The 22268-nt window shown below is 38.2% G+C and overlaps 1 protein-coding gene and 1 pseudogene across 1 annotated transcript; both read left to right on the top strand.

Annotated features, from left to right (window-relative positions):
• The first annotated feature begins 2814 nt into the window (after positions 1–2814).
• On the top strand, positions 2815–3767 carry LOC107504612 (annotated as a pseudogene).
• A 7340-nt stretch (positions 3768–11107) lies between these two features.
• Positions 11108–21585, top strand: LOC107504611 (olfactory receptor 7A17-like). Its single transcript, XM_016133973.2, has 2 exons — positions 11108–11217; positions 20625–21585. The coding sequence occupies exon 2, from the start codon at positions 20641–20643 to the stop codon at positions 21583–21585; it is 945 nt and encodes a 314-aa protein (XP_015989459.1). The 5' UTR covers positions 11108–11217; positions 20625–20640.
• The last annotated feature ends 683 nt before the right edge of the window (positions 21586–22268 follow it).

The raw sequence follows: 22268 nt of genomic DNA, 5'->3' as shown, positions 1-22268 counted from the left end.
TTCTGGACATGGCTTCAATTCCTAATCCTCCAGGGGCCACCACATAGCCAGATATGCGCTACGGGATACCACTGGGAGATGGGGGCCAAATGTCCTCCACCCGGGTCTCATCAACCCAGGAACCATGCACAGCACAGGGAGCTGTGCACAACTCATCCTACCTGCTTTGCCAAGTGTCAGCGCTGGGCTGATAGAGAAGGGAGGGTTTCGGTGAAGAGATACCATGTTGGAAGAATGCACAAAAGGCAACATGAGAATGAAACAACAAGCACCAACTTTATTGTAGGGAGTGCAGCTCTATTGGGGGAAATGGAATCTATTGAGGGGAGTGGGGTTTTACTTCTGCTCTTCTTCTGAATCCCCTTTTTTTTGTTACTGGTTCCACATGGTTATTTTTATTATATTTCATTTTTTGATTAAGTTTATTGGGGTAACATTGGTTGATATAATTATGTAATTTTCAGGTGTATGATATAATTTGACATCTCTATATTCTATTGTGTGTTTACCACGCAAAGTCCAGTTTCCTTCAGCTATATTTGTCTCTGGAGCTGAGATGTGTCTCCTGGAGTCAGAATATGTTTGGGTTTTGTTTTTTGATCCATTCTGCAACTCTGTGCCTTTTTTATTGGTGAATTCAGTCCATTTACATTTAGGGTGAGTATTGAATTAAGAGGTCTTCTTGTAGCCATTTTATCTTTTGTTTTCTGGTAGCTCCGGCTTTTCATTGCTTCCCTGCGCTGGTGTTTCTGCTCTTGTTTGGTTGTCTTTTTGTGAGGTTTGCCTCTGGTTCTTTTTTTATGTAATATACTTCAGTTCTGAATCTTTTCTTTGTGGTTACCATCACAAATATGTAAAGGATAGTTATACACACACACACACACACTCATACACACACACACAGTCATCCATTTTATTCTGTATGTGCCTTACCTACTTTCCTCTTTGCAAATTTGGATCTTTGAATCTTCCCCTTTCAGTCATTGTGGTCTCTGTTTGTCTCTATGTATGCTGAATGTTGATTACTATCTTGGATTGCAATTTCTGCTTCTAGAGAAGCATTGTGTTTACCTTAGTCCCACCTGGATGATCCTGGCTCATCTTCTACCTTAAAGTCAGCTGATTAGCAACCCTGTTCCATCTGCTACCCTAACTTCTCTCGCTATGAAAATACCATATTCAAAGGCACTAGAGATTAAGGTGTGGACATCTTTTGGAGCTTTTTAGTCTTCTACTACAAAGCCTTTTTCAAAAGTGTATGATTATGTGTCACTCAAGCACCCTTACATTAAAGAAACAAACAGAACTACCACAACCTCTGGAATAAGCAAATATACTATTTCTTCAAAATTACATGCAAGATGATATTTTGTTCAGAAGACCTAAAACTACCTACACCTGACTGTAACACAAGACCTCAGCTCTGCTACCTAGAGACCATAGACCAGGACCTGCAGCATCAATACCACCTGGGAGCTTGTTAGAAATGCAGACTCTCTGGGCCCTGCAGGACCTGCTGGATCAGATTCTAATTTGAACTAAAATCTTGAGTGTCTCATATGCACATTTGTGGGTGCCAGGCCAGGCTAAGCCTGGTGTGGCTGTGATCCAGGCTTGCTGCTAGGAAAAGACCCTGGATTTAAATGTTACATTAGTATAATAGTGTGCCTACACCTAAAATATGTAGACATAATGCAGCTTAATGTATCACGCATGTGTGGCTGAATGCCGCTATTGTACTCTGATATGTGTGGAGCCGTGTGGTCTCCTGGGGAGCAGAATGGGAGCACAGAAGGGGAGCAGAAAAAGTGCATGCACTACCATGCTCCCCGCAATAGAACTGCACTCCCTACAATAAAGTCGGTGTCTGCTATTTCATTTTCATGTCGGTCTCTTGTACATTCTTCCAACTGGGCATCTCACCATCAAAACTTTCCCTTCTCAATCAGCTCGGTGACGACATTGAAGTCGGAGGAGTGCTAGTCTAGACTAGTTTTTCTCACCTTTAACATCGATATTTGGGGAAGAGTAATAATGTGTAGGGGTGCTCTTCTGTGGATTGTTTGTTTAGTAGTATCTCTACAGATCTTGACAGATACCCCAGGGTCAAAGTCATTTCTGATTGAGAACCATTGCCTAGAAGCAACCTGGAAATATCATACTCAAAGCCTAATAGATACTCTGGTATTAACTTTGAGTACTTCGCTAACTCCTCTTCTCCACTCCAGGGCCTCTGCACTGGCCGTTTCCTCTGTGGGATACACACCCATGTAACCTTGCATTTCTCTTCCTTTCTTTTTTCAGGACCCTGTTCAAATGTCATCTTGTTTGCAAGTCTTGCCTAAAAACTCATAAAAAACACAATGCTCTAGTCACTTTCTCCTTTAGACCTGCTTTCCCCCTCTTCGCATTACCTGTCACCAACTGAGATGTTATATATATTTATTATTTTCTTCCATATTCTTTCCTCGTCATTGAATGTAGGGATTTTGTGCTTCAACATCTATACACACAGCCAAAACAGTGCCTAAGACATAGTCAGCTAACAGTATAACTGAAATACACGAAAACTTTCTTATTACTACTGTAGAATACATGAACCTATAGGGGGAAAAAAGCAGAACGAGACCTAAAATCCAAATTTGAGATGACACAGAAAACTCCTAAAGGGGACCGTATTTATAAAAAAAACATGTCGGAATTAATTTCTTGACTGCAACATATAAACTCTAGCATTAGAGCTATGTGAGTTATACCAGTTTGTATGAAATTGCTCATGCTATTTTCCTCTTCCCTGTAAGTCATCTTCACCACATGGAACCAGGGAATCTTACAAGAGTTTCAGAATTTCTTCTTCTGGGACTTGCAGAGGAACCAGAACTGCAGCTCCATATATTTAGGCTCTTCCTCTCTGTGTACCTGATCACTGTGTCTGGAAACCTGCTCATCATCCTGGCTTTCAGCTCAGATTCCCACCTCCACAAGTCCACGTACTTCCTCCTCTCCATCCTGCCCTTGTTTCATCTCCACCACCATCCCAAAGATGCTGGTGAACATTCTGACACAGAGCAGAGTCGTAACCTATGAAAGGAGCATCACAATGTATTTTTCCCACTCTTTGCATTGTTAGATGTCTTCCTCCTGACTGTGATGGCCTATGACTTCTTTGTGGCTATCTGTCGCCCCCTGCACTACACTGTCATCATGAACCCCCGGCTCTGTGGACTGCTAATTCTGGTGTCCTTGATCGTGAGTGATCTGCATTCCTTGTTGCAAAACTTAATGGTGTTGAGGCCGTCCTTCTGTAAAGACTTAGAAATCCCCACTTTTTCTGTGAACTCAGTAAGATGGTTCAACTTACCTGTTCTGAGAACTTTCTTAATAACATAGTGATGTATTTTGTAACTGTTCTGCTGAGTGGTAGTCCCCTGACTGGAATCTTTTACTCATACTGTAAGATTGTTTCCTGTATATGTGGAATGTCATCAGCTCAGGAGAAGTATAAAGCAAGTACCTATGAATCTCAATTCTCAGTTGTTGCCTTATTTTATTGTACAAGCCTAAGAGCATACTTCAGTTCTGCTGCAACCCACAGCTCACACTCAAGTGCAGTAGCCTCAGTGATGTCCACCGTGGTCACACTCATGCTGAACTTCTTTATCTATAATCTGAAGAACCAGGTTGTAAAGGCAGCTTTGAATAAATTTATTGGGATGGTCAATACACAAGGGATAATTTTCTGGGCCTCAAGATATTCCCATGACTGAATAGCCAAAAGTTTGGAGCCAGTGACTATGAAAGTAGAATATGCCTCGTCTGTTTATTTACTGAAATTACTACTTATTTGAATTCACCTTCTCTATACAATGTAAGTAATTTAGTTTTATCTTACATTCTGCTCTAATATTTAGATCTTTTTCCACTCTAACCCATTTTCCCACTCTCACAAAGTTTTCCTCAAATTTGAACCAAAAATATTTAGAAATTTCCATTATTTCTTGGAGTCATTTGGATTTCTTAAAAAACTTTTTCTCCAAAGACATGTAAGATTTTTCTACTGTGTTACCAAGCAAATATTCATGAGTCGTATTACTCACATGTAGCTCTGCATAGGGTAATGTGAAATACAGTTTTACCTTAGATCTGTCATTCTGTTCTCTTTTATTCCCTTAACTGCTCTTATTGCTGATGTAGACTTTAACATTCTGCTGTTTTTAACTGGACTTCTGCTTTTATTCTCTTATTTGACTTGGTGTTTACAATGCCTACTATAGTTTCTGGCAAAAACTCATTATCAAATATATGTCTCCAGGAAGAGTCCACAAGGAAAGGCAAATCTGATCAATAGATTCACTTGATATTCTCTTTGGGAAAAATTGACCATAAATATGAGGAAGTATTACTCAGTTGATTACCATGCAGAATGTTTCTTTTCATATTGCAATCTACTCCTGAAGTATAGAAGATTCCACATGTGAGGGCCTGTTTTTGTTGAGGTGAAGAATGGTTGGTGTCATTTAAATTTTATTACTCCAACACCTTCCTGCATTTCCTTGAAAACTTAAGTTCTGCCTAGAATGGTGACTCCTCTTGCTTTAAACTAATTATCTCCCCTCTTCTAAATATTGTCATTTCTACAATAAGAATGTTGAATGAACAATGTCGATATCAACTGTTTTATATCTACACATGCGCAAGACTCTTTTCAATCTTTATGATCAGAAGATGACTTAAAAGAGACATTGAATTCCTGCACTGTTATGTGATTCAAGATCATCAATTTTTCTGTTAAACATGCAGGTCCTTACTACTTCTCTTAGTTGCCTGGGAGGTACCGTTAGTAAAGTCACTTATTAATCCAGTTATCCAAAATAAACTTCAATAACAGAATAATCATAAGTACTGCCTCCAACTATCAGAACACAAGCCAAAAATAAAAGAGAAATAGTAGAATATTATATTGTCTTCAGTTTTGTGTGCCTTGATTATTGTATCGGTTAGTTAATGTTGCATAACAAACTGTCCTAAATGTTATGTTTTATATAACACATTTGTAAATGGAATGATATGATTGGAGTTGTTCTGATCTCAGCTCATATACTCATGAGTCTACATCAGTTGGGAGTCTCTACATTGTGAGTCTGTAACTCTTCCATGATGTCATGTGAGACTGTAGTACACCTTTGTCTCGAACAAATTTATGACAGTTTACTGGATTTATATATGTCCTTTAGTCTTCTACTTTACAAAAAAAGAAGCTCACCAAATGTGATTTGCCTTAAAATAATTTCACTGTTTTATATCCATATAAGACAGTTTGATTTCTACCCAATGATATTTTTTTTCCTTCTGTTAAACTGTACTCAGATATCTGTGCTCTACATCCTACCTCGAGCCACGCATCATTAGATATCTTTCCTGCACAAATTTAAGATGTACAATTTGGTGAATAAACAGACTTTGCTGAATTAAGAATATATGTGTGTGGGTTCATTTATAATAATTCAAGGGTATTTACAAAAGCTTTACATAGTTATGAAAAATTTAATCACTCCAAGCCTCAGTTTTCTTATTTCTGTTGGTAGTGTGAGATAATAATTCTGATGAATGTGGTACAGAATAAATCAAACCTGTGAAGAGACTTTGCTGAGGCCAAGAACACTTCCATGAGTTAGTAGTATGTTTGTGTATATTTTATTTATGTATGATGTGCTAGTAAATAAACACACTCACTATACACAATGAGTTCATCTTTTATGTTGAAAAAGATGTGAGAGTAAGTGAAGAGGATGGAACTGAAAATAATGCTGAGCTGTTTCAACATGGAAATAGAGAATGTAAAAGAAAGATTTAAATTAGAATGGTTGATCTTAATTTTAACAGTAGGTTATTTTCCTATCTTAACGTCCAATGGTCTCAAAATCAGAACCACGGTTTCTTTTATGCAACAGGGAATTCTCTGTATCAGCTAATGAGGCAGAATCTCCAAATTGACTTAAATTTTTTATTCTACTTAATGGGTGTTTCAATTCAAAATATCCTTGCACAAAGAAAGCAAAATAAATGGATATGCTTAAATCCAGTTTCCTGCAAAAACATGTATTGGATAAATGTCTGCATAGCATTGCTGTTCCTATCACTGAACCCAAGTTTGTGTGCCCAAAGCTTTGAAAGACCAAAACTCAAAACTAGAGATTTAGAGTAAGGAAAAGTGTCAACTGAGAAGAAAGGAGATCTAATGGTGCCTCAAATCTATCTTGCTTGTTGAAATAGGTTAAGAGATTTTAAGGGGCTAGGGGAAACAGGTATGCTGAAGTGCTGGTAAGGCAAGTTTGACTTAGAGCACCTTGGAACTTGGGCATTATGGTAAAGGAGCGTCAAAACCAGATAACCAACCCTTGGCTTCTGAAAGGATTCCAGTGTTCAGGTTCCAGATGTGTCCTGGTCCTTTGGTTCCAGGTGTTAGGGGGAGGTGAGACTTGGATTCTAGGTCAACTTGTGGTCAAATATTTCTCCTCTGCTCATGTCCTGGCTGCATTACTTGCGGTCTTGGTCTATTGTCTCTGAAAAACTACTCGGTATCTTATTAATCGGATAAGACTGTTTTGAACTGGTTCTGTGGTTATAATTTCCCTCTTTTTGTTGTTTATGCCTCAATCTTGAAAAAATAGAACAACCAGGTCCATGTTTAATTAAGAGGGAGGATTAGTCTTAAGATAGAGTCAGATTTGTCCGCCCATGATGTTCCACTTATCCAGCTCTTACAATCTCACAGGCCTACTCCTTCTGTGATGGTCCCTGAGCCTTAGAGAAGGTATTCTTCATGTTCGATTTATAAGCAGTTCTCTGCTTGTAAATGGTATAAATAGCAGAAGGCCAGGATAGTTGTACCCTAGTATGAGACAAAGAATAAAGAGTAACTTCTGTTATTATGTCCCCAGGACACAAACCATAATGAGTTGGCCGCTGTACAAACACCTTTTCTTGCATACAATATTTGTCAGTTACAATTGACATTTCAATATTATTTTATATTATTTTTAGGTGTAAAGCATAATGGTTAGACATTTACATAACTTAGAAAGCTATGCCTCTTATAAATTCTAGTGCCCACTTGGCACCATACAATATTTCCGAATATTTCTGATCAAGGTGGGAAAAATCTTTGTGAAGTTAAGAAAAAAGGACAAAGGGAAAAACAGTCTATATAACTTTTAACTGAAAAATAATATGGACTAGGTGTTTCATCACCAAAAGAATTTATTTGGGAAAGAGAAAGTTTTGCAACCCAGAGCATGCAGACATGGCAAGCCACGAGCACCCTCTGACCTGTGTGCCAAGGTCTTTAAACTCAGCAGGCTTTTTGTCCCTTAATGTCAGGAAGGACCTCTTCTGGATGCCATCTCTCACGTCAGAAGGTGCATATATCGAGCATAGCTCGTGTTAGGGTCAACAGGTGACAGCTGCAAAACTCAACAATAAGAAAAATTCAAAACAAATATAGAACAACATAACAACCTAGTCCAGATGATGAATTTAAACCAGGGGCTCAAACCTATAGGTAATGAAATAAAGATCATTATTCTCTTAGATAGAGCAAAGTTCTTGATGACTGATTTGGTAACCAGAAAAGTTCTCCCCTTTTTATAAGAGCTTAGGAGACATAAAGAAGGGTGTGTTTCTTCCAAGGAAAAGAGAGAAATGAAATAAGAATCGCTAGTAAGAGAAGAGTTGTACGGGCCTGATTCAGTCATTTTGACTATTCATTTCTTTTAGAGGTCAGCAGCTTTAATTTTTGGACAGCTTTCTTTTTGGTTCATCAGACAGTGTGCGGGTCCAGTCCGAGTTAGAGCCTTCTTTATGTATGACACATGCACCCAAGAGTCTACTCCCCAAAGTTTGGCGGCACAGGGGTCAGTCAACGGCACCTAGTAAGGGCCCTTCACGCACTCTAGACAGAATCTTTTTTGAGGTGTCTTTTCCAGTAAACAAAATCTCCAGGTTATCGACTATGATTTTGAGTTTTTCATCTCTTTGGAGTGCACTGTGAAAAGGTTATCCTACCAAAGCAAGACTATTTTCAATAGAAGCAATTAGCCTTTATGATATCGAAGCATGTCTCCTTTTACCAACTGTGGGTCAAAAGAAGCAGGAGCCAGATGTATGGGGCGTCCTGTAATTATCTCAAAAAATGAAAGCTTATGAGCCCCCAAAAAGGTTGAATTGAAATTTCAAAGGACTAACAGCAATGTTTTTGGCCAAGGTATTTGAAGAGTTCTACTAATTTTCCCCCTGAGTCTTAATAATGCCATTAGTGTGTCCAACTAATCCTGGAGATTGAGGACGGTGAGCACAGTGAAAATGCTGTAGACTCATTGGAGCAGCTGACCAGTGAGGTGGGTCCTCCATCACTGTGCAGCTGGAGAGGAGTTCCCCAAGTGGGAATAATCTTCTCTAGCAGGACTTCAACACTGGAGAGGCTTTAGCTTGTCTGGAAGGGAAAGCTTCAGTCCAGTGAGAAAGCACACATATGACTAAACTATACTTGTGTCCATGAATTGGGGGAAGCTGTGTGAAATCTATTTGCCAAACCTTAGATGGTCCCTTAGGCAATTTAAACTATCCAGGGACAGTGTGAACAGGCTTCCCCGGGTTGTAATTTGGACAGGTAGGATACTGAAGTTTGGCACGTTTGTGTCCTATTAATACCTCTCCTCTAATACTGATACAAGAATGTTGTCATTTTTTCAGTGGACAAATGGTATATTGCTGTACAGCAGTCAGGAAAGGAAATTTTAGAGTTTCTTGTACAATGGGGTCGTTATTTGGTCTGAACCCAGGGCTTTTATTTCTTATCAAACCAGCAATTGTTGAATTTCCATACTTGTTTTTCTTTTTCCAAAGGCAATCGTTGGGCTTCTCTGGCCAATTTTTCAAAGTTATCAACTGGGAAAATATGTCCTAATGCCAAGACAGAGGTTTGACAGCTGCTGATGGCTTGAAGGGCTGCACTCTTAGCGGAAACGTCAGTAAGGTGATTTTCTTTAGCTTCCAAGGTGTCAGGTTTAGAATGTCCTGGAATCTCAGTAACATATAAAGCATCAGGGAAAAGTATAGCATCCGGTAATTCCTGAACATATGAACCATCTTAAATTTTGTTTCCTCTGAATTTAAGGAAAGCACGTTGCTTTGATAACATTCCAAAGTCGTGAACTACTCAAAAGGCATATTTAGTGTCAGTTTAAATGTCGACAGTTTTTCTCTTTCTAAAATGCAGACTTGAGTGAGGGCATACGATTCAGTATAGATAGATGATAGGTAGGTAGGTAGGTAGGTAGACAGATAGACAGATAGATAGATGCTAGCTACCTAGCTAGCTGGATAGATGTGTCAGCCATGCACCCAGAAGCATAGGGGAAAAATGTTTTTCCTCTGCTACAGAACAATAGGCTATACTATATAGCCTATGTGTGTCATAGCCTATAACAGGTAGATTCATGTAAGTGTATTTCATGAAGTTTTCACAACCTATTGATGTATTTCTCAGAAATCTCCGTTGTTATGCAGCACGTGACTCTTCATTTTTCATTCAAAATTTTATGAAAATGCAATTTACAACTACTTGTTCCTTAACTATCATAGGACCTCAGATTTGCCAATCAAAGAGTTGTCTTCAGACCAAGACCTGCAGCTTTAGCATCTTCTTGGAGCTTGTGAGAAATGCGGAATCCCTGGGCCCAACAGGCCCTGCTAAATCAGTATCTGTACTTGAACTAAAATCCTAGGTGATTCATATGCATATTGAAGTTGGAGGAGACATAATTCTTTGTGTTGAGGAGTGTAGGTGTTTAGCACCTCCCTAGACATTGCCAAATAGCTCAGGGGCAACATTATCTCTGGCTGGAAACCACTGGCCCTGAGTTTGAAAACTGAAGCATCCTGACAGTATCCAATCAACACCTATTCCTTACTCTGATTATAATCTCAGACAGATCACTAAACTCTTCAAGCCCCGTTTTTGCAATGGAGAATGACATTCGTAATAAATACGAATAGATTTTTATAAAATTAAAATTCAACAAAGCCTTAAGGCACATAGCCCAGATTATACAGCATAAATTTATATAAATATGTCTCTTATAATTAACAAAGTTTTATAATGTGGGACTAAATGGCAACTATTAACTTCTGATATGTCTGAAGTTTCTCATTGATTTGACATGTGGGGAAGGAACAAACTTTCCTCTACCTTCAATGTTCTTCTGGATGGTTTAATAATCGAGTAGACATGAGACAGATTAGCAAGAAGAAATAACCAAATTAATACATACATATGCATGGGAGCCCCAAATACACTAAAGGTTTAGGCATAGAAAAGGTGATTGAGGTATACAAGATGGTCTGAACTAGGGATGAGATAATGCTCCTGATACAAGAATGCTTAAAGAGTTGTCTGAGGATGACTCTTTAATTAGGTAGTTAAAGGAAGGGGTAGACCTTTCTCTTGAGCATGAACGTAAAATTGGTTTTAGCTCACAATAATACCCATACCACAGAGGCACATCTTTGGTGGCTCATTCTGAATCCCGATAGATTAATGTGTTAGGAAGCCAAAGAATGTAGTGCCCAAAGCTTTACACCAAAGTCACACAGTTTTCTTCATTGTTGAAGAGGGAAATAACAATTTTTCTGGAACTATTAGAGGTTGTGTCTCACCACAAGTAAGTGTTTTGAGGATAAAAGGGACCTAATGCAGACAGTTTCCTCAGTCTAGACTTTTGAGAGAACTTTAACTCAAGATTAGGATAAGGTGCTGAGAGAGGAGACCTTGGGTAGGCAGGAGTGTCATGAACAAGGAGTTACAAAAACAGGATTCACTTGACTTCTAATCTGATCTCTTAGAGACAGAGAATGGGCAGGAAAATTTTCTTTCAGTCCAGACATGTGTCCCACAGGGAAATCAGGGCTCTGAGGTGGGAGTAACAGTGGAAATAGAGCCTAATGAGCAGATAAAGAGATGAAAATATCTTCTCTGCTGTAGTCCCTGGCATCTCGATCTTGATGGCTGTTGCTTTTGACCTCTAAGCTGGATCAGAACTGATGCTTCACTCCTACCTGCTGTCTTGTCTGGGGACAAAGCTTCAGTCTCCATCATCGACCATCCAGGGAGGAATTCAGCTTCAACACGGAATCCTCCCTCTCAGAAACCCCACCCAGGTGAGTCTGAGAACCCAGTAGGTAGTCCAGGAAAGGGTCAGAGAGAACAGAAACTGAGAACATTTACCGGAGGTCACCTGAGAACCTAATCAGCCTCTCTCAGAGGCCAGAGATGGCCATGTCTGTTTGCTGGGTACACTAACTAATTTAAAATTAATTAATTTAATTTTTTTAAGAGGCATGTTTATTGAAATCAGCAATGCATGGATCATTGGTGACAGTCCCACAATGGGAATGGAAGTCCATTGGGTGAAAATGAAGAAGGAATAGGAGGCATAAAGTGGTTCCAGTAAATCAGAACATACACAAGAAGTTTTGCAGTTCAGGGGAGTAGGAAAACGGACTATTAGGTGTGGAAGTGTGAACAGGGAAGTGAGGGAGTTTTTTTTTTTAACAGTTGTTTATTTGAGCACGTTTGTAATCTTTAAAAACATCCAGACCAAGGCAGTAGATAGTACCTTGCAACAGCCATTTCTGAGAGAAACATTTTGCAGTATCCTCTCTCATGTTAGATACTCACATAAAAAAACATTATTTAATAGGTCTAAGAAAAAGAACTCACATTAGCACATTGAATTTTGTGTTTGTCTCATTTCAATATCTAGAGTCTGGAAACAAAATTATTGTTTTTATTTTATCTTAAGCTGATGTTTAAAAGTGGCATGTAATTAGGACATTCTTGGATTTGTTGAAAGCATTTTTGACACATGAATTAAAAATTTGTAATAAAATTTATATATCCCAGTGCTCAGAAAAGAAATATGTAACAACTAAAATTTAATTATTTTTCTTTCTTTTTTCTTTTTTGGTAACTGATAAGCTCCATTTTACACTATAAATGGGAGAGACTGTCTATATGTTGGCAGTTCTATGACTTGGGTCAGTAACATAGATTAATTGAATTCAGTACCCTAGTTTTATGTTAATAAGCTATTAGGACTTTCTCAATAAAAGTTATTCCCTCTGTCTACTGAATGACTTCTGAATCCTGAGCTCCCTGTGCAGGCTGAATAAGGTATTGTGTTCAGAACCAACCATTTACTACTAATAAAAGCCTCTGGTAGCAATAAATATTGCCCTTAGGAAAAGAAGAAATAAATAAATAAATAAATAAATAAAAAAGAATGCTAAAGGGTTTTTCTTTGCAATTATTTTATTCTTGGTGCAACTGTATATATTTTGGTTTATAAGCCTTTTACTTTACTGTAAATTGTGAACTTTCTTTACACAGTTTATGCAGTGAAAACTGAGTTTTTTTATTGTGGTTTAGGATGCTATACTTTCAAACAAAAATTGAAGTTTTGTTCTACCAAAGTTTTTTACAGTTCAACAATGAATTATTTTATACACGTATAGAAGTATCTGGGTGAAATGTATGAAAATTTATAAATTTTTTTGTGGTCAATTCTATTGGTTGGTCTTATTGTGGCCTCCCATTACTTTTTTTATTCATTATTTTGTCATATTTATTTTTAAAATAATATTTAATTTTCCAATTACATTTGGCTTACCATATTGTATTGATTTCAGGTGTACAGCACAGTAATTAGACATTTATATAACTTACAAAGTGATCACTCTGATAAATCTAATACCCATCTGACACCTTACATAGTTATTACAATATTATTGACTCTATTCTTTATAATGTACTTTACATCCACATGACTCTTTAAGTACTAATTCGTACTTCTTAATCGCTTCTCCTTTTTCAACCAGCCCCCCAAACTCATTCCACCTGGCAACTATTATAATGTTCTCTGTATTCATGTGTTTGGGGTTTTTTGTTTGTTTGTTTTACATTTCTTTTGTTCTTTAGATTCCACATTAAGTGAACTCATATGGCATTTGTCTTTCTCTGTCTGACTTACTCCACTCGGTTAAATACCCTCTAGGTTCATCCATGTTGTTGCAGATGGCAAGATTTTATTCTTCTTTATGGCTAATAGTCCACTGCATTTATGTACCATCTCCTCTTTATCCATGTATCTGTTAATGGACAACTGAGTTGCCTCTATATCTTGGCTCTTAAAAATAATGCTTCAATGAATATATGGATTCACATATCTCTTCTAAGTAGTGTTTTGGATTTGTTTGGATAAAAACCCAGAAATGGGATTTAAATGGGTCCTTCTTTGTCTCTTCTTATAGTTTGTTTTAAAATCTATTTTGTTTGGTAAGTACAGCTACCCCAGCTTTTTTTTTTTTTTTCATTTCCATTTCCATAAAATATCTTTTTCCACTCCTTTACTTTAAGTCTGTGTGTGTCTTTCAACCTGAAGTGAGTCTCTTGTAGGCAACATATGTAAGGCTCCTATTTACTTATCCAGCTAGCCACCCTATGTCTTTTGATTTGATCATCTAATTCATTTACATTTAAAGCAATTGTTGATAAATATATAGTTATTGCCATTTTATTATTCATATTTTTAATCACTCCTCTTCCTCTTCCTGCTTCTCCTCCTCCATCAAGAAGTCCCTCTGATATTTCCTGTAATACTGGCTTGATGTCGAACTCCTTTAGCTTTTTCTCATCTGGGAAACTCTTTATCTGTGCTTCGATTCTAAGTGATAGTTTTACTGGGTAAAGTAATCTTGGTTGTATGTCCTTGCTTTTCATCACTTTGCATATTTCCTGCCAATCCTTTCTAGGGAATTTCTGTTGAGAAATCTGCTGACAGTCTTATAGGAGCTCCCTTGTAGGTCACTAACTGCTTTTCTCTTGCTGCTTTTAAGATTCTCTCTTTGTTTTTAACCTTTGACATTTTAATTATAATTTGTCTTGGTGTGGGCCTCTTTGGGTTCATCTTGTTTAAGACTCTTTGTACTTCCTGGGTTTGTATGTCTATTTTCTTCTCCACGTTAGGGAAGTTTTCAGTCATTATTTTTTTAAACAGGTTTTCAATCTCTCGTCTTCTCCTTTCAGTACCCCTATGATGCGAACATTGTTATGCTTGATGTTGTCCTAGAGTCCTCCTAAATTGTCCTCATATTTTTTGGGGGGGTGGATTTTCTTTCTTTTTTTCTTGTTGCTGTTCTGATTGGGTATTTTCTGCTACCTTATCTACTGGCTACCTGTCTCAGTCCTCTGCTTCATCTAATTTACAATTGATTCCCTCTAATGTTTTCTTCATTTCTGACTGGTTCTTTTTATATGTCTTCTTGTTAAAGTTCTCACTGAGTTCATCTACTCTTTCCCTAGGTTCACTGAGCAACTTTATAACCAGTGTTTTGAGCTCTGCCTCTGATAGATTGCTTGCCTCCATTTTGTTTAGTTCTCTTTCTAAAGTTTTGTCCTGTTCTTTTGTTTGGGACATATTTCTATATCTCTTCATTTCAGCTTCCTCCTTGTTTTTGTTTCTATATATTAGGTAAATCTGTTATGTCTCTCTGTCTTGAAAAGGTGGCCTTATGTAGTAGGTGTCTTTTAGGGCCCAGTGGCACAGTCTCCCTGATTACCTGAGCTGGGTTGTGTGTGCCTTCCTGTTGTAGTTGAGCCTTGGTTGCTGTTGGCACATCAATGGGAGGGTTTGGCCCTTGGACTGATTAGTTATGAGGACTGACCAGTAAGAGGCTTACCTTAAATGGCAGAATTTGCTTTATCAAGACTCCAGGGCCTGCCCAGTCTGCCCGTTGGTGGTGTCATCCTCAGATGCAGCCCTGGGTGGTGCTCTGGATCAGTATGAAGCTTGCCACAAGTTGTGGCAGCCCTGGGGCCTCCTGGAAGGGGTTCTGCTGCAGGCCAAGTTCAGCTGCCACTTGTGCCCTGCCCGGGACCATTTAGCAAAAGTCACTAAACAATTCTCAGATATCTGCCACCCATACTCGGTTTGGAGGCACCTTAAGAAGCCAAGCCACAAACCAAGGGCAGTTGCTGCTAGTGCCAATCATAAGATGCTCAACAAGAGGTATGGGGCATGCCAAGACCAAACACTACTTGTTTGGGTTTTGCGAACCCCTGAGAGATTTTAGGAAAGTTGGAAGCATGAGCCAAGACAGGCCATTTGTATGGAAAAGCTGCTGGAAGTGACTTGCAAGGGCCAGCAAGCTGGGTGGCATGAGGTCTCAGGGAATCACCAGGGCAGAGTGACCAGTGTTAGCCAGGTTTACAGAGACTCAGATATTGTAGCCACACACATCTGCATATGGAAGGAGAGAAGCCTCAGCAAAGAGACAGTGGATTCTACCAGCACTTATGTCTAGGAGAAAGCTGCCCCTCCCACCCTCACCCTTAAGCCAGACAACTCAGCTCTTCCTCGTATGCCCCTAGCACCTTTTAAGCTGCTGTCCCAGAGCTGGAGCTCAGAGCAAGTGAATTGGTTACTGAGTAAATTTGTGAATGGGTCCCGTAAGAAGAATGCCTGTGACTCCCTCATCCTTCATCTCCCTCAGCCACAATCTCCACTGGTTTTGCAATCAGAGGCTGTGGCAATGTCTCTTCCTGGCACTGAAACCCTGGTCAGGGGAGCCCAATGTGGGGCAGGATCCTTCTTCCCACCAGGGGGATCTCCACAGCCAAGATGTCCCTCCCAAATCTTAACTGCCACAGGTGGGTGGGACCAACTCATTCTGCGTCTTTGCCCTTCATGCCAGTCTCAATGTGGCCTCTTCTGTGCATCTCTAGTTGCAGGACTTCTGTTTAGCTAAACTTCAGGTGACTCCACAGATGCCTGTTCTGCAGTTTAGTTGTAAATTTGATGTGGTTGTGAAAGAGGGCAAACATAACATTTACCTACTTTACCATCTTGACCAGAAGACTTGCCCCACATTAATTTATAAATATAAAAGGTTCTTCTGCATTTTTAGGTAGTAATCATATCCTTTTATACATATTGTGTTATTTCACATCTATTTCTCTTTATCACGGCCTTTTTGCTTTTTGCGGTTAGATGTGTTTTTAAAAATAACAACCACCTCCCACCTTGTAAAAGTCATTTCTTTACATTCAAATAATGATCACCTCTCTGTTTTTCCTAAGCATATTTAATTCCATTTGGGTTTCTATAGGTAGAAATGATAACTTGTAGCTACTGCTTGTATTACTGCCTTTATAAAAAAATATTCTATTTTTCACTTTCTGGTTTGGATAATTTAATTTTTAATTAGAGATCCACATAGATGTGATTTAATCATTGTTATTTTATATTCTTTCAAAAGTTTATCCTAGATTTTTATTCAATTTCATTAAATAGAATCATTTGAATCTACAATATTCAACCTGGTTTTACATTTACTGCCATTCTTTTCCTTTTACGACTTTTCCATTCTTTAATTTTTTCTATATAAATACACATATTTATGAAACCACCTAAGTAAAAGAAATAAGCAAGGTCCCTTCTCATTGGAACTTACACTATAATGTAGAAGGCCCAGTGTAATGAAATATGTTGGCATGATCTCATGTCCTTAGGGATAAATGTAGGAAGAAAGGGGACTGACTAATAGTTGTAGCACAAGCAAGAGTTTATAAATTACATCTGGGGATGCTTTAGCATGTTAAACCAGGAAAGAACAAAGATAAGTGTATACATCTGATGTGACACAAAAGCGGTCAAAACTTAAAGGTCAAGAAGAGCAAAGGAAAGATGCTGCAAAGTAAAGCCTCATCCACTACTGGGCCATATAAAAACAAGTGTGATCAAATAAATGTGGAATAGATGCAGGGATAATAATTAGATCGGGGTTGAGGTAGACACCATGATGAGGCCAGGAGGGCTTTAAAAGTCCAGTCAGTGTGAGGTCCCGTGAGTCCAAGGGAACTGCAGCAAAATGCCAGCTGCCTCTTCTCTCTGCACCTGGCTCTCTGTGAGTCTTCATTTTTGCCTTTCTCTCATTGACAGGAACTAGTCTCTTAAAACTAATCTTGCATTATTGCAGTAGAATCCAGAGTTTTTTTTTATTGTGTCCCAAAGTAAGACATTCCTTTTACATTGAGATCCTGCATGCCTGAACCAAACACAGCAATACACACATATGTAGACACTCACACACAAACAAACACACACGTACTCACTCACTTGACTGACAAAGAAAACCATAAAACAATTATGTGTGTACTTTTACTATAGGTAATACACTCTCATATGTTCTTTAGTGCCTTCTTGATTCTATTCTAATTCTTACAAACCATAGTCTGACACCCTAGTGCGTCTGGATACAAAATATGGAAAACATTCCTCTGGCATGTCCTCCACACCTAGGTCAGTGTTTCCTTCTTCTCTTCTTTCTCTTATCAACAACAATTTCTGTGAGAACATGTTCTCTCATCCCTCCATGGAATGCTTATTTATTCAGCTACTGTACCCAACTCAGCTAAGTCAGGCAGGAGAGTGGTGATGTGTATAACATGGTAGTGCCTCATAGCACTCACTGTGTCGCAGGAAGAAAAGACATAGAAATTTTTTTTAATTACATGATGAAAACCCAAACACCTAAATTAAGTGCATGAAAATGTGTCCTTTTCCTGTGACACTGTTAAGGAAAAGAAAGGTTTATGAAGGAGAAGATGCAGGCAATCTGAAAGAGGATGTAGAGTTTGGAGGATGGAGAGGTGGTGAAATATTCCCAAAAGGCCAATGGAGAGGCTCCGAAAATGGGTGTGTAGACACCCTGACCCTAAAGTTGTGACATCAGGTGAAGCTGGAAGTTAAGTTAAATGTTTGGGAGTAAGTGTGAGTGAAGGCAGGGGGTGCCCTGTGAGAATGATGCTGGTGGAAAAGTTGCAAAGTGTTGAGCTCTTATTTGAAGCTACAGAATTTTGGCTTCTATCTCCATTGGGGAGTCACTAGGGGAGGAATTTATATCAGGGAGTTTGATTTCAGCTTTGATTACAAAGCTGATTAGAAATTCCTCTTTTAGGCTTTAGGAATATCTATTTGGTTAGAGGGGTCCATCATGTGATAGATGGGAGAGAAGACAGAAATTGAAATGCATCTGTAGAATTGGAGACCGAGAGGTGGGGAAGCGATGGAGACACTGAAGAGGTAGAAGAAAATCATCAACCTTATCTCATCACAGGGGTAACCTCTCATTTACCCACAGGAAGGAACTGCGCTAATCATGTTACACATATTGTTCAAATCTGTCACCATTCTGGATGAATACCACTCTCTGCAGTATTTGGGTGAAGATATTAACATTTAGACTGGTCTAGCTATCTGTCCTTTTTCAAAAACCTAAAAGTGATAGATCTGAGAATCAAAACCACGTTTTCTGCTTCCAAAAATTCTGCAGTTAATGTCATTTCTAAAAATCTCTTCTCATTTCAGCTTTAAAAAAAAAACATTTTTCATGCATGTATTTCCTTTTGTAAATTGCAGATTTATTCTCTCAGTACATTTTCTAGTGAGATGTTTGTTTTAAAGGTGTCTTGACAGCATAAACGTATTGGTATTTTCTCATTTGAATAAATTGTTATTTCCTATTTTGTTAATTATTTTGGCCTCAAGCAATGGGATATAACTGGAGTTGTCACATTGCCAAAGAAAGGTTGTAATCTCCTCATTACAATCTCTCAGGGATGCCCACCCCCCTACGACAGCTTATTAGATTCTCTCTCTCTCTCTCTCTCTCTCTCTCTCTCTCTCTCTCTCTCTCTCTCTCTCTCAGTGACTTTATCTCTTTTATTTAAATTTTTTTAAGTACAGGGCATAAAAAAGTCATATCAATATGGAGTCCCATTTTTACATCTCTATGGAGTCTTACCAACTGGAATTTGGTACTGTTTCTATATTGTCTAAAAGAAGATAATCTGTTGACAGCTTGCCTCGTATCATTTTTTTCCTCATATTGTGTCTGGGGATGAGTAGAGACTTAGTAGTAACATGGCCCCAGGATGATATAGTGTGTGTAGTTTGTATAGCATGAGCAATTCTCAAGGCAGGGGTACCTAGCTCATATACTCCAAAATATGTCTTTAAAATATAAATGCAGAATGCCAACCAACATATGGAAATAAATAAGAGATCATTTCTATTCTAGAATCCCCTGGAAATAAAATTAAGAAAGTGTGAGAAACAACACATAGTTGAGGGATCCCTTTGTCTTGAAGTTTCATCTGTAACAGACAGGCCATCTCATCCCTCCACATTCTCTAACACCAACCCTATCATCTCTCTTGTTTATTCTTCTCACCACATGGCTTCCTTTTCAGCCATGATTACTTGAGACAAGTGTCAACCTCAAGACCTTTGCACTGGCTCTTTCCCATGCAAGCTACACACTCCCCCAGAAGTCTTCCTGTCTTCCCCTTTTTCTTGAGATCTCTATTCAAATGGTACCTTGTTTTGCATGTCTTTCTCAATTCTGGTACAAATAACAACACACTCATTCTCTTTTATACCTACTTTCTTTTCCTTCAAAGCTCCTCTACAGATGGACATCATATATGATATTTCGTTTTATATTAGTTTCAAGTAAGTATACAGTACATTGGTTAGGCATTTACATAATTTATAAAATGATCCCCCTAATTGCTCCTTCTCTCCTCTGGTTTTCCACCTAGCCAATATATTACTGCTAACTGCATTTCCTAGGCTGTGCTCCCCATCCCCAAGACCATCTATCAACTACTAATTTGTACTTCTTTAAAGTTTCGCCCCATTCTCCCAGCCCACAACCTCCTCTCCCCTATGTTCATCACTAAATTGTCCTCTATATTTGTGAGTTGTTTTTGATTAATCTGTTCTTTTTGTTCCTTAAATGTTCTCAGAAAACTAAGGATCACTGAAAAAAAGAAATTAAAGAAGATACAAATAAATGGAAGCATACACTGTGCCCATGGGTAGGAAGAATCAATATAATTAAAGTGATCATACTACCCAAAGCAATCTATAGATTCAATGCAATCCCTACCAAAATGCCATTGGCATTTTTCAGAGAGCTAGGACAAATAATCCTAAAATTTATGTAGCACCATAAAAGACCACAAATAGCCACAGTAATCTTGAGAAAGACGAACAAAGTTGGAGATATCACACTACCTGATATCAAACTATACTATAAGGCTACAGTGATCAAAACAGCATGATATTTTATTTTTTTTTAATATTCTTTCTCTATCATTGAATTATAGGAAATCTGTTTCTCAGGACCCTGCACTCTTTGATGAGAAAATGGTTAGGACTCAGTATATAGTCCTCAAATATAATACAGAATTTCTCATGAAACCTGTAAAATACATGATTTATAGGGGGAAATGCTGAGCATGGGACTATTTTAGTAATCAGAGCTATCACAAGACATTTTTAAAAGGGATCAGATTTCTACAAAATTATATATGTATACATACATATAAGATGTATGTATATATTTAGAGAGAACGAAATAGAAATTGTAGAATTTCAACATGTTAGGAACATCGATGTGTAAAAATTACTCAGCTTTTTAAAAAAAAATTTTTGTTTTAGTCATCACCTTCACCACATGGAACCAGGAAATGATACACGAATTTCAGAATTTCTTTTTCTGGGACTTTCAGAGGAACCAGAACTGCTGCCCCTCATATATGGTCTTTTCCTCTCCATGTACCTGATCACTATGATTGGAAACATGCTTATCCTCCTGGCCGTCAGCTCAGACTCCCACCTCTACACACCCATGTACTTCTTTCTCTCCAACCTATCCTTGGTGGACATTTGTTTTACCTCCACCACCATCCCAAAGATGCTTATGAACATCCAAACACAGAACAAAGTCATTACCTATGGAGGTTGCATCACACAATTGTACTTTTTCCTATTCTTTGGAGCATTAGATGACTTCCTCCTAACCTTGATGGCCTATGACCGCTTTGTGGCCATCTGTCACCCCCTGCACTACACAGTCATCATGAATCCCCGGCTCTGTGGACTGCTGCTTCTGGTGTGCTGGATCATGAGTGTCCTATATTCTTTGTTACAAAGCTTAATGGTGTTGAGGCTATCCTTCTGTATGGATTTGGAAATCCCTCACTTTTTCTGTGAACTCAATCAGTTGATTAAACTTGCCTGTTCTGATGCCTTTCTTAATAACATGGTGATGTATTCTGGAGTTGGGCTGATGGGTGTTGGTCCCCTTACTGGTATCCTTTACTCTTACTCTAAGATCATTTCTTGCATACGTGGAATGTCATCTACTCAGGGGAAATATAAAGCATTTTCTATCTGTTCATCTCACCTCTCAGTTGTCTCCTTATTTTATTGTACAGGCCTAGGAGTGTACCTCAGCTCTGCTGCTACCCACAGCTCACACTCAAGTGCAGTAGCATCAGTGATGTACACTGTGGTCACACCCATGCTGAACCCCTTCATCTACAGTCTGAGGAACAAAGACATAAAGGTATCTCTAAAAAAATTCTTTGGGATGGCAGGAATAAAAATAACAGAATAATCATGAATACTGTTGTTAAATATCAGAACATATGCCAAAAATTATAAAACAGCAGATTATTATAATTACCTTCAGTTTTGTTTCCCTTATATTTTATCAGTTAACTAATGCTGTATAACAAACTATCCTAAGTTGATTGATTTATTTCAATGGGGTTATATGATGGGAGTTGTTCTGATCTCTGCTCAGATACTCATGGGCCCACATCAGCTATGAGTCTCTACATTGTGTTTCTCCAGCTTATCCATGTAAGGCTGTAATGCACCCCTGTCTTGAACTAATTTATGACAGTTTATTTATATATGTAGTATAATCTTCTAGTTTACAAAAAAATGAGTTTACCAAAAGTAAATTGCCATATATTAATGTCACTGTGTTTATATCCATATAAAACACTTTGCTTTCTATCAAATAATATTTCTCCCTCCTCCATTAAAGTGTCATTCAGCTACCTGTGCTCTACATCTTACCTTGAGCCATGTCATTAGATTATTTTTGCTGCACTTTTTTCTTTTTCAAAATTATTGAGATGACTTTGGTTAATAAAATCAAATATTTTCAAGTGTACAATTCAATAAAACATCATATGTATATTGCATTGTGTGTTCCCACCCAAGTTAAATTTCCTTTCATCACCAAATATTTGATGCCCTTGTACATATGTAAAATTTTAAATTTACTGA

Source organism: Rousettus aegyptiacus, unplaced genomic scaffold, assembly GCF_014176215.1.
Source record: "Rousettus aegyptiacus isolate mRouAeg1 unplaced genomic scaffold, mRouAeg1.p scaffold_m13_p_16, whole genome shotgun sequence".
Classification (NCBI taxonomy): domain Eukaryota; kingdom Metazoa; phylum Chordata; class Mammalia; order Chiroptera; family Pteropodidae; genus Rousettus; species Rousettus aegyptiacus.
Note: the sequence above shows the minus strand (reverse complement) of the source record. Positions and strands in the feature narration are given on the sequence as shown.